The sequence below is a fragment of the Scatophagus argus genome, chromosome 9 (assembly GCF_020382885.2).
Source record: "Scatophagus argus isolate fScaArg1 chromosome 9, fScaArg1.pri, whole genome shotgun sequence".
Classification (NCBI taxonomy): Eukaryota; Metazoa; Chordata; class Actinopteri; family Scatophagidae; genus Scatophagus; species Scatophagus argus.
The window spans coordinates 21,088,315-21,101,582 of record NC_058501.1 but is presented as its reverse complement, the minus strand read 5'-3'; the positions used below and the strand labels follow the sequence as shown (position 1 = coordinate 21,101,582).

Sequence of the window (13,268 nt, the reverse complement as noted above, 5' to 3'; positions counted from 1 at the left end):
GCATATCCAAGTCTTACAAGTTTATGTACTAGTGTTTTACATGCCAGCTAGCATAATAAGTTTCACATTCTCACAAAGGATTTCCTACCCCTGTCCCTAAGTTCTCGAAGAAACACTTGGCTGTTTTCTCTGTCTTTGTGACTTTCTCTGTATGTGTCTGTCTCTGTCACTCTCACTTCCTCTCCCTCCATCCCCCAGGCCAGGAGACGAGTCAGTGTCCGTCACAGATCTGCTAGACCTGAGCTCAGTGTCGGTTCCCTCCACGGGCAGCTCTCCCCCTCCCCTGGTGCCCTGCGGTCCAGCCAGCCCTTCCTCAGCTACCAACCTCGGAGGCTCCTCTCCCCCTTCCTCTGCCTCCTGTCTGCCCATAGAGGTGCCTTCCTCATCTGGACGCAGACTCAGCTCTGACCTCCTTGAACCCAGCCCGCCCAGCTCCCACATCTCGCTGCCATCGACCACTACCACCAACGCCTCTGCCTCTGCCCCAACCTCTGCTGCTGCCTCGTTTGTGAGTGTGCCTTTTGACGTTCACACGTACTTACTCATGCAGCTTTGCGATAGCTAGTCTTCAGTGTAGTGTCATGCACAGTCTAATCACATGAGAGGTCAAGAATAGTGAAATACCTGCTCGATCTGCAAATGTAGCTATGGACTGATGATACCAAATGCTTCAACTAAGCAGCAGTTTCTGCTTAAGTTCTCTGTTTCAGCACATGACTCCTGTAGAAAATCTGAGTTTTTTAAAGCCTTAATACGCTTAACACTGAAAAAAGAAATTAATTGAAACAGAATAAAATGATGTGAAAGATAATACAGCAGCACAAAAATTACCATAAAAGAAATGCAAATTGTGTAATACTGTGTACTTGTTCTGATTCGATCTGTGTCCAATCAGTTCAGTTCGGAATAAATGAAGAGCTGTGTTGACTGTCTGGCTCAATTTTATTGAACGGCTACGGCGGTATGTCAGCTCAGGCCATTTTAACATGAGGTCAGCTCAGCTGAGGCCTCCCTGCTCTCAAGTCATATGACGATGGGATGCTTTCCCTACAAGCTTCTCGCGAACTCTCCTCTGGTATGCTTTGTTTTTTTTATCCCTCAGAACTTGGAAGAGGGTGGGGACAACCTGTCTGAGTCAGCAATTCACATGATGCCCCCGGCAACCACCAGTATCGGAAACCTCTCCTCACTGGATATCACCAATGATGAGGAATTGCCCACAGACCCCAGTAACTCCTCTGACACACAAGAAGAGAGTGAGTATTGTTTGGGTGAACAGACCAGCACAAAAAGCCAGTAGAGATGAGAAAGTGTAAATGATATAATTAGATTAGAATTCATATGCTTTAATGGTAACTTAAAAAATTGTGTTTTAATGGTGGATTGGGAGTTCAGGTACCGTTATTATTAATTACGTATTACACTTCCTTTGATTACAGGACATCTTTTATGTCATTCTACTATTTTTAAGCTCTATTCTCGTGATCTCTGTGAGGTTTATTTCTGCTTCTCCTTCTTCTTCCTTCCATGTCAGCAATAATAAGAGGGAAAAGATTTTTGAGAGTCTAACATGTAATGATTTACTGCTCTGTGGGTGAAATCTACCCTGAACGCAATCAAATAATTCCTTTGGATGTTTATGTATGTAGCTTTGGCACAGGCAGTTGATTGAGCTAAGATTGCCTCACAGCTGACATTATGATATGATTGTGCTTAACATTAAACCTCCAGGCAAAGAGGATATTTCAGAAGATTTCAGTGTGTAAACTAGAAGCTGCTCAGTAGACCTTCACCAATTCAGACGCCTTGTCTCCACTGAATTCATCCCGCAGTAAAATCACTATCACAACCTGAACATGTAATTATTAAAATGGCAAATTTATCTTAAACAAAGCTGCACACATTTCTTCATGTTTACATTCGCTGGCAGAGGTTCACCATTACATTTGGATTCATTTTATACCTGAAGCCTGCATAGTCCTCATGACTCAGAACCAAACAGGGATATATAATGTATCACAACCAAAATTATTGAGTCTGCTAAAATAACTGTATACCTTAAGATATTTAATTTTTACCATCCCACCATCTTCAGGTGAAGTGGAGTCGTTCTGCGCCAACCTGAGCGGGAGGCTGCACATTAACACTGCAGTTCGCATGAGCGTCGATAAGCTGCACGACCTGCTCTTTTCTGCCGACACACACTTCATCCAGCACCTCTTTTCCCAGCGACACTTTACTGGTAGGTAAAACACGCCTACACGCACAAATATGGCCGTTGAAACTTTGTTACTGCTTGCACGCAGCAGAGTGGTAACTCCACCACCACCCCAGATTTTCTCTTAAGGTCACACAACTTTCATCAGCCTTTAACGATGACATGGTTCAGTGACGTGTGTTTGAGGGATCTCTGTGCGTTCTTTCTCCTGCTGTAGAGCTTAGATGATGGTGCCGCATTCTTACGTTGCCCAAATTGTTTTTAGCAACCACCGCAGAACTTGCATCAACTTGTTGCATAACATTTAAGTGCAAGAGAGCAAGTTTTTCCTGTTGAGACAGTGACAGTTATTGCCTGTTGGTTGTTGTTGCTCCATTGCTTACTGGACTGATAAGCTAGCTGTCAATGGAAGAATCCTTTACTCTTTCACTTTTTGTGTGTGTCACTAGAAACTGGTGAAACACACCAGCGCGTGTTTACACTTGCCAAATGGTGGAAAAATGTTTTTCCCCTCAAAAATATTTTGTTGCTTTTATGAAGCAGCAAATGTAGTGATATAAGCTCCCCCACCCCCACACACACCTACTGTATTGTGCCACTAATGAGGGTGCCACAGTAGCTTTTTGTGCTGTGTTAACCATCTTCCATCATTGTTTCTTCTTTTCTTTGCCATCCTCTTTTTCATACCCTGCACAACTATAACTGATTTGTTTTTTTAATTTGGGGTACTGATACTTTAGGAATAATTGCTGAGTGCATTTTTGGATGTTTTTATTTGTGTATCAGTTTAAATGAGAACAGAGGTGAGGCTGTGGAGTTGATCTGGCCAGTGGCTACCCTGATTAGAGGCCCAGCCTGCTTGGGGAACATTGTGTAGACCTAATTGGGGCATTTCTTTTTTTTTATATGAATGAGCATGTATTGTCTTTCTCACCCTCTCTCTCTTTCTCCCTATCCCTTCCACCCGACTCAGTCTCGTAGCTTCTTTTCTTTTCACATACAAATTCTCAACCTCTGCAGTCCTTTTGCGCTCTCATTTTCACGAAATCCCTTGGAACTTTTTGTCTCTTGTTCTGTCTTGACTCGCTCATGTTCTCTGTCCCTTTTCTGTCTCAGACCTGTCGGTGGGTGAATGGCAGAAGGACAGCAGCAGTGGGAACACCAGCCGAGTGCTGAGCTACACCATCGCCCTCAACAACCCTCTCGGTCCTAAGACCGCCCCTGTGGTGGAGACTCAGGTCAGTCCCTCACAAACACTGGTCTTTTTTAGTTTTGTTGTTGAACCCTTTTTGCACACAAAGACACACTGTGCTTATTTTGCTTGGAGTGGAGCTTTCTTTATACTCAAACATACTTGTCTTGGGGGGATTTTGTTAATTTTTTCTTTTTAATGGTTCCAGTGCAGATGTTAATGTTATAAATGATTGTCCGTTGTAACAAAAACAATCTCACTCATCGTGAAAACAAAAGAAAGAATTTGATACAGAAAAGAGCATCGATAATTTGGGAATAACGTTTCATCTCCTCAGACTACATCTTCACTGCTGTAAATTAAAACTTCAGTTCTAAGTGGAAGTTGATTTTTAAGTATTTATTTAGCTTATGTACCTTTTAAACTTCCTGCACCACAGCAACCAAATTTCCATTTGTACAGAGCGAAAACTGACTGTTGGGACATGTTAACGATTTCAAGTCATATTGTTGTGATTTCCGTGACTATTTCACGGAAACAATAAATGATTTACATTGAATACAGAACAGAAAACATAAGAAACATACCGAGACTGAAGGCCATTTTATGCTTGAAAAGAGATGATTGTTGGATGTTATGCCAGAAGAGGCTTGTAGTTGTTCCATACAGCCACATTGGAATGCGGGATAGAAAGCTGGGAGGAAATGTGCTTTAAATATGGAGATACAGTCAGTCTCTCCTGGAGGACATTTGTTTTGTTGCACTTGGTTGCTCACATGAAAAATGACAGAAATAGTTGTGTGAAGAATAAAAATAAAGAAAGAAAGCATCAGAGATATGTTCCTACTATTCTTACTCTCTGACCTCCACATAGCGGGCCAATCATAGGGCCATAAAAACGTGGGGAGACGGAAAGTTTGAAAACCACTGACCATCCACCTCCACCTTTCTTCCTGCTTCCAGACGTTGCATAAGAGCAGCGCCCGGGGCGAGTGCTACGTGGTGGACTCAGAAGTCATCACCTCAGGCATCCCTTACCAGGATTACTTCTACACTGTCCACAGATACTGCCTCACCTCCATCAGCAAGCAGAAGAGCCGCCTCAGGTAGGTTTGGTGTTGTCTTGTTGGGGTTATCCATGTGGGTTCACCTGTTGACTGTGAAAATCACGTTTTGCTGTTGAAACAGAAGAGCTACATGTGACAGTCATACTCAGCATTGCTCTCATGTTGAATGTGTGCTACTGAAGTGTATAATTTAATCTACATATTTATTGCCTGTGTATTATAGGCAAAAGAGCTGTAGATTTCATGATGAAAAACACAGATCCTCGAATCAAAGTTGCAGAGTTATAAATTGATAGCTCATTACCATTTAAAACAATCCTTTCTACAGTTAGATAGATCTCCTGCAAAAGGACGCACGCCACAGACTTATTCAGACATCCAGCGAGTGTAGAGAGCATGCTGTTGTGGGTCATCAAAGCTTTGGATTTGATCCATAGGATCCTTTTTTACACCTGTGTGTGCCAGTTTGCTGCAAAATAGATGATGCAAAGCAATAGCTGAGAGGTTACCTCCCTCTGCTCGGGGACTAGAAACTCTCACTGGTACATGAAATGATCCCATCAGAGCTTCTCTTCGTTTCATCTGGCGTCGGCTGCTGCTTTCCTGATACTTATGCTAAATTGCTACTGGGTGATGTTGCTTTTATTTTAGGTTATATTTGTTTGACTTTTTTTCAGTTATGCAAACACTGCTGAGCAAACATATGTTGTATTTGACCCGGTGACAGGTCAATGTGTTTCCAGGAAAGGGGTTTAAATAACATTGGCAAACAAAGTCCTGATGTTAGAACCAAGAGCATCATTGACAGCATTTTGCATGAACCTTCAATAGTCACAGCGGAGGAAGAAGAAAAGACAGACATGGACGTTTTGCCACTGACAGTAGGCTCAATAAACTATTGTGCAATGCAGCCACAAAACATGTTAGATTTAAGTGTGGGCTTTGACTGTCTCGCTGTTGGCTCCTCAGTAACTGTATTATTACATGTCTTCATTTGGAGCTTTTTTTTCGTACTGATAATGTGAAGAGTATCCAAAAATAAAAAGACGCCAGTGTTGTTGCAAACAAAATAACAAAAACCTTCAAAATACAAAATAACCCACCTTCAATAGGACCACTTTAATATATCTCCTGTCACAACTGTACAAGTAAGTGCACAAAGTAAAGACAGTGTGTGGGTTATTAGGATAATCAATACTGAAATATTCATTCATTTTTGTCATGATTAGTTCAAACAGGGAAAATTGATATTTCAAAGCCTGCCTGAATATACTTCCTGTTTTCAGGTTGATTATGTTAACCACTCTCTTTCTGCAGTTGTTTGTTATTTACAACTTAACGCTTTTGGTGTAGGGGTCATTACAAGGTAAAGTCTAGTACTTTACCTTGTAATGACCCATCACAGCACCTTTAAGAAAATACACACAGATGAGAAAATCTTTTGAATCTTTGAATTCAAAAACTCCAGTTTCTGATTGCTTTCTCTTGAACATGGAAGTATGACATCTTAGCCAGTTAGGTTACTTAACTGGTCGTGCAATAACTTGGAATTGTCTGCCAGATTAAACAGTTTGAAAGGAAATTTGTAGGATTTGCAGGAACTTGTGTCAGGAACCTTTGCTTGCTGTCAGGGAAAGATATGAGAAACATGTGATATCAGTAACTGACAACGGTTGATGCAGAACAGTGTAGAGCATGTCAAATTGTCCTGTATTAAAAAAAACAAAACAAATTATGAATGGTGTTTTTCTTTGCGTGAGGGGGACAAATAAAAAAAACAATTGAAAGATTGAAACCGTTTTGCTTTTCCTTTGCCCAGAGTTTCCTCAGACATCTGCTACAGGAAGCAGCCCTGGAGTCTGGTGAAAGCACTGATTGAAAAGAACACCTGGAGCGGCATTGAGGAGTACTACAGGCACATGGGTGAGTCACATGGTGTGCTTATGCCAGCATATTCCTGTATAACAGGCTCATACACACAAGAGCCTTGTCCACAGAAAACCCACGTGTACTTGAAATATTCTAAAATATAACTTGAATAAGGGGCTCTCCGCTCAGAGAATGTGAACTTATGTGAAACATTCAGTGCCACCTTTGTGTACTTGTCAAGTTTTGATGTTGAAGTGCTGTGGGCGCAGTTTGGTTTGGTCTTTCTGCAGCGTGCACTCTTGATTGACTTAGCGATGTTGAGGACACGTTGCGACTGGACGGTGCATGTTTTGACTCCTCCATCTTTTTACTCTCCCCACATGCAGAGAGCGAGGTGTGCAAGCTGGAGACACTCCTGCAGTCTGAGGTTTCCGTGGTAACAGCAGGCGAAGCGGTGGGCGGCGACGCCACCAAGACCCCACCGGCCCTTCGGCGCCGCAAACGCACCTGCTCTCGACGGCAGGGCGAGAAGGAGAGAGAGAGGGAGGGAGGAGGCACCGGCACCGGGGACCGAGGGGATAGAGGAGTCGGAGAGGAGAGGGACAGGAGAGAAGCCAGTAAGTCCAGAAAGGATACAGCTGCTGAAACGGTTTGGCTTGGTGTTCTTCTCTGGCATCAGTGTTCAAGGTCATGCGCCCTAACAAAACGCCTCAATCCATCTTCTGTACATTACTGCCCTCTAGTGGTTGTGTTTGGAGTTACAGAAACAAGCACTGGAACTGTAATTAATTTAGGATCTGACATTTCATGAAGAGATATTATTGTATAATATGCATTTTAGTCAACAAAATAAAAACGAATCACCTTTGTTTTAAATTTTTTTTTTAAAGGTGCTCAATATATAAAGCTGGGGGAGCGTTCCCGTGGTGGAGGACAGAACAGTATATCCACCATCCTCCTCATCGTCAGCTTCATGTAAGTTCAAGTGTTGTGTGCTATGAGTTCCTGACTAACTTTGTGAATCTCTTCTGACTGTTTTAACTCAAGATCGTTCCCAGCATGTTTTAAATTTTACTGCACACTGATCATATGAGTCTTATGCCTTATTCACAAGTCATCTCACACACAATGAGTTAGTCAGAACAGAGATAGGCAGCTCTTTAAATAGACATAAGGTTGTATAAAAAAGGGATTTTCTGAGTGTACAAATATAGAATGGAAGTCAGTACAGGCTACAAATAAAAGCATGTGTTTTCCTTGCATGTGTGGCTTCTTAGTAGTACAGTACGTCCTTTACTATGTTGTGTTAAATGGAGGAATTTTAGCAATTCCTACCTGATCAAATCCTTGGTTTAATTGTATATTTTTGATTATACTGGCTTTCTGCTATCTTGGGTCTGTCCACGTCTGAATGCTCTCTCATTCGGGTGCGTTGGATATCGATCTTCTGCATACTAACAGCCTCAAAATGCCTTTCTTGCTATCTCTCTTCTTTTTCCTTCCTTTCTGCAATACTTCTTGAGAATAGGATCTGTATCAGGTTCGTATGAGAGGCCTTGATTTTCTACCACTGACTATGTAAATGAAACAGGAAAAATCCACCCTTCAGTACTCTTTTCACTCTCTGATTGATCAGGTATAATCCAATCCCCACACTTATGGCCGATGCACATCTGTGTGAGTGCGTTTACCGATGATTCGTGTAAAAAGCAGAACGCCAGTCTAGTACCCGTACTCTTTTACAACGAAATAACGCTGTTGTAATGTGCAAAATATGGCTTCATTATCTTGACCTGTTGTGCCTTTGAGCATTTATGGTGCCCTCAAAGATTTGCAAGTTACCCATGCAGTGGGAGTTAACACACACACCCATAAATTCACAGATGCCTGCTTTTGGACTTTGTGCTGGTAATAATCGGGTCCTTTGCTTCTTTAGCCCAGAGCACACAATGTCCGTGACTTTTAAAAACAATCTGAATTGTGGACTCGCCACACCACAGTGCACTTCCTCTTTGGTGTTACCTTGTTTGCCATTAAGTATATCTATTTTTGCAGAGCAATCAGGGTTGTACCACCTTTAAGCATTTCTCACATTACATACAGAATGATTTTCAACAACCCTCAAAGAACAGGATTTAGTTTTCAGCTGTGGGTTCAACATGAAGATAGAGAGGACAAACAGCACAGGGTTTCCTGTCAAAATAAAAGGATCACACCCTTCACTTAAACATGCAGCATGTTTTGTAGCTGCACTGCCTTCTGGTAATCAGTTCAGCTCAGTTCAGTTCAAAACTCTTTAGTGGAAAGTAGAAAAAATGGTATTTGTGTCAGTATGTGGGATTGTTGAGTTGAGTCGCTATTTAAGAATTAAATTGGTAACATTTCATCGTGCCATCTAAACCTGAGCAGCAGGAACCAAAATGCACATGATCAGTGAAGTATTCAGCTGAGGAATACAACATGTACGGCAGGACATTTTTGTCAGGGTGGATTTTTCCTACCGTAAACTTACATTGTGGTGTGAATGAGTGCTGAGTTGTGATGGACAAACTGCTCATTCTGCGTCATCCCTATCAGAATTTTTCTGTTGAGATTTCACTGATTCTCTCTTAGTGATTGGGTGAAAATGTTTTCATTGTTTTTGAGGGTTTTCATACCAGTGAGTAAATGAGGAAACTCTCTCTTTCCCTGGCAGTCTGGTGGTGCTGGTGGCTCTCAACATGCTGCTGTTCTACAAGCTGTACGCTCTGGAAAGGGCAGCCCATACACTTGAGACGTGGCACTCCTATTCTGTTGCTGACAGGTAAGCACTCCTCACTGTTTCCCATACAAATAAACCCTCTGTTATGGTGGTAATTGGTGTTTGGTCTCAGGTTGTTCTCATGGGAGTTATTGCATAGCAACAAATCTTCCCTTGCCTGCCATAGGGTAAAGAGATAAAAAGCGATAAAAAGATTTTATCACCAACAGTGGATCACTTGTAAGTGAATGTTTTCGCTTCTAATGATGAACCCAAGAATCACCCGGCGTTGTTTTGGTTTTAGCACCTTGGAGGTCAAGTTCAGTCTCACAGTTCTTTTCCCAGAAGTAAGCTGGCGTTAAAAAAACCCACTGTACACTTAACTGAGCAGCGCTGAACAGCAGACAGACAAAGTTAGCAAATGACTGGTGAACACACAAGAGCATTCAGCAGCAAAAGAGCCTGAGGTTTCCCTCTGGGGAGCTGAAAGGAGGGTAACTATTGGATTCATGAGTCTGAGAGAACACTAATCCAAACAATGCCAATGCTTCTCCATATGTGCTGTATATGTAAATAAGCAACTGCGGACCGACAAGTTTGCCATATGAACTTCAAAAGGATTTTTATGTCAGTGTTGACTTTGCTTCTCATTTGCTGTTGCCCCCTAGTTTTCACTTTGGGTTATTGCATGGTTTAGGAGCAGGGAGCGATGATGCTACTGATGGCTGACTCTGCACTTGTCTTGCCCTCTCCCCATACCTCCTGTTCTCCTTCCTCCTCCTGTTTTCCCCCCTCAGTCCTTTGCCCCAGACAGCTGGCGAGTGGGCTCAGGTCTTGCAGCTTCAGAGACAGTTTCATCAGGCTCAGCTCAGCAAGTGGCAGCAGATCCTGCAGTCCTCTGTCACGCTTCTCGACCAGGTTTGTGTGTCTGCGTTTGTTGGTGTGTGCTTTATCTCCGTGAAGTTAAAATGCTTGTAGCTCAATTCAGCAGGCACCAGTCAGCAAGAAACCTCATGCGTCACACAAACTGCTTGAGCTCGTAATGTGCTGTATCGTCACAGCGTTATGTAATCCAGTATATATCTGACCCCGACTTCCCTCTCAACCCCTCCCCCCACTGCCCTGTCCATGTTTATCTCCCAGATGAAGCAGTCTTTAGAAAAGCTCCACCGGGGCATCGCGGTCCCAGAGGTGCAGCAGGATCCTCCCGATGATCCTCTCACAGAGTCCCTGACTGAGGCCTGATCCCTGCTTCGTCTGGTCGACGTTTTCCCCTGACTGTCCGCGGTAGGAAGGAGGGGGCTGGTCAGCTTGGATCAGGACCCAGTTTGCTCTTTCCCTCATTTCCAAAATTGACAACCAGGAGTGGGACATGCGGAGGGGCACATTGTTACCCACATCTCTCCTCGCCTGACTGACTTGAAATGGCAACGTTTGCCTTCAGCCTCAACCAGAAACAACTTCAGTGAACTCATTCAGACTGAAAGGACCACAGCAATAATTTACTACAGCTGCAAGTCATCTGTACGTGTACTGTACGGGAACAGGCCACTGGTGGGCCGTTTCAGTCCATCTGCTCCTCAAGATACGTTTCAAAACGGTCAGCTTCATTTCAGAACAACTTTTCAGACCTCCTTGATTCTCAGAAGCCCCTCATTTTATGACTATCACAGACTTCACCTCCTCTTCTGACACGCAACATTTCATAGGTCCAGTGGGAAGGGGTTCCTCCCTCCTCGTCTTGGGAACAGTCGGTTACCTTTGTCTCTAGTGAACGCCTGCTGATGTAAAAGGAGGCGGGGGGGTGCACCACCCGCTGTGTGGATGTGATGAACGAACACTCAGAAGGTAGAGGGGAGAGGGCTGACAGGAGCAGGACAACTCGCTCGCTCTTTCTGTCAGGGACTTGTCCTTCCACGTCCAAGTTGAGCCCCCACCCCCTCCCCTCCCCTCCCCTCCCCTCCCCAAAAGGCCATCTGTCCTCTGTGAAAGGGGACGAGCATCAGAGCATCAGACACTTGACTTTTCACCCTTGCGTTTCAGCTGTAACTGATCTGAATCAGCTGTATCTGAAGGTGAATCCCAAACGCACTCCAGCCCTCATCCCAGTCCTGTCTGGGTTTTATCGTTTTTCAAAATCAGTGTGTTGGGTTGTTCGTTAGGACAGCAAGCTGCGTCTGAATGTTTCTTGGACTGTTACAGTATTTATTATTACCAATGACTTGATTTGAAGTCCTGTCCTGCTCTTAAGAAGTCATTTGGTGGGTATTTTGTGTTCTGATTTGCTGTTGCGGTGTGGACCAAGAGGAGCTACACGAGAAGGATTACTGTCACAGCAATAATGACTATAGTGACTCTAGTACTTTTTGAATGTTTCAAACAAAGTAGTATATAATAATAATAATGATGATGATGCATTGTGAGTGTGAATGTGTGTAGAGGCAGTGCAAAAAAAAAAAAAGCCAACAAAAAAACAAGCAAAGAAGATTTCGACTTGAAAGTGCGCGCGTGTTCACCTCAATGTTACATTTTCAGGCGTTCCATTTTCATATTAGCGTTTCTCGAGTTAGTTTTTGGAGATTTCACTTTCGCGTACTGTTGCTCTGGCATTGTATCACAGGGGCAGACACCTTTAACATTTCCGAATTTACTGTAGACATAATCAGGTAGAAGCCAAAATATCAAAACAGTTGCATTGCTGTCCGACTTGACATTTCAGAACAAAAGGACCAACCAGAATTTTTAGGCCCAGGTGAAGAAAAAGGGAATCTGACTTGGAAGTATTTTCTTGTGTGTGTGTTTATTTGTAAAATTATTTTGACTCGCTTGTTGTTGTTGTTGATGTTGATTTTTTTTTCTTTTTTTTTTTTTTGAATTCCTTTTTCATTTTCTATCTTTATTATTCTGTTGTCTTTATTTGTGTTGTTCACTCTCAGCCACTCCTCTCCGTCCTCTTGACTCTGATTTTTGTGAAAACATTTCACTCATCTGTTCTCCGTCTTCTTCTTCTCGTCTCATCGCTCAAGCTCACTCTTCCTCTCTTTCCTCTGTGCTCTTCCCCTTCACTCTCTCTTTCTCTCTCTGTCTCTCTCTCTCTCTCTGTCTGTTTCACCGAAAATGGCGACTACAAAAGCATGTGGGCCATGCTGTGCGTGGCCATCCATGGATTACAGAAGGGTGTAGTATTTATTTAGGGTGGGGGTTGGGGGTAGATGGAGACAGAGAGAGAGAGAGAGAGACGGTTCGGGAGTGGGGAGGAGAATGTACTGTAAAGATGTGATTGTACACCACGCCAAGGAGAGAAATGAAAAGTTCTAAAACATGCAACAACTCCTCGTTTGTCTTTGAGTTTGTGTGTGTGTTTTCACTTCAGAAAAAAAACGTTTTACTCCTGATTTATACCACATCTGTTACATGGTCCAAAAAAAGCACAGTAAATATTTAAAATAAATAAATACATCCATCACAGTGTCCCAAAGCTCGAGCTGACATATTTAATGATCAAAAACAAACTCCCAAATTAGTTTTACATCATGGAAGACAAAAACATGTAAATATTCACACTGAAGAAGCTTCATATGTTATTATTTTAGCTTTCATTCAGAAGCTCTAAAGTAAAAATGCAGCCAATTTTGATTTGCATTGTTGATAATTCTGCAGATTTCTAGATTCATCATGTAGCCCAAAAAATAAAGTCCAAGATGATATCTTGTCTGAATAACAGCCCTTAGTCTGTATGTATGACAAAGAAATGCAGCTCAAGTATGAAAAATTTTTATTAACTTTTTATTCTTTTCTAAATGACCAAATCCCTCAACTGATATTTTGATTGATTTTTTTTTGGGGGGGGTAAATTTCCTTTCAATTATTTCAACTCTACTGAAAAACATAAAGTAATCAATTAAATCCATCGCACAGATATTGCTTCACTTCACTTCACAGTAACCTTATCCACAGATAGATTCTCTGTTCAAAATAAGCCAGACTCCAGATTAAAGTGATGAGATTTCTGCTTCAGCCACCTTCACACTGATTTTAGGTAGTTGTTGTCTGGCAGGAAAGTCACAGTGGCTGTCATCTGACCAGGGGACACCAGTTTGAATTCCTGAGGGAAGATCCTTTTTTTCAAGATGTGCAAAAACCAACTCTAACGCTGGATAATTACAGTTCATGTATGCATGC

General features: G+C 42.5%; 1 protein-coding gene across 4 annotated transcripts in view; it reads left to right on the top strand.

Moving 5' to 3' along the window:
• The window catches only part of gramd1a (GRAM domain containing 1A), a 28,642-nt gene extending 16,232 nt beyond the window's left edge, over positions 1 to 12,410 (top strand). For all 4 annotated transcript variants that reach the window (XM_046400890.1, XM_046400893.1, XM_046400891.1 and 1 more), the window contains 11 exons: positions 199 to 508; positions 1,103 to 1,256; positions 2,096 to 2,242; positions 3,335 to 3,456; positions 4,374 to 4,516; positions 6,297 to 6,400; positions 6,733 to 6,963; positions 7,237 to 7,321; positions 9,042 to 9,149; positions 9,884 to 10,004; positions 10,230 to 12,410. In XM_046400890.1, coding sequence (XP_046256846.1) covers positions 199 to 508; positions 1,103 to 1,256; positions 2,096 to 2,242; positions 3,335 to 3,456; positions 4,374 to 4,516; positions 6,297 to 6,400; positions 6,733 to 6,963; positions 7,237 to 7,321; positions 9,042 to 9,149; positions 9,884 to 10,004; positions 10,230 to 10,331 — 1,627 coding nt within the window. In that variant the 3' untranslated portion in view covers positions 10,332 to 12,410. The remainder of the gene's footprint in view (positions 1 to 198; positions 509 to 1,102; positions 1,257 to 2,095; positions 2,243 to 3,334; positions 3,457 to 4,373; positions 4,517 to 6,296; positions 6,401 to 6,732; positions 6,964 to 7,236; positions 7,322 to 9,041; positions 9,150 to 9,883; positions 10,005 to 10,229) is intronic.
• The last annotated feature ends 858 nt before the right edge of the window (positions 12,411 to 13,268 follow it).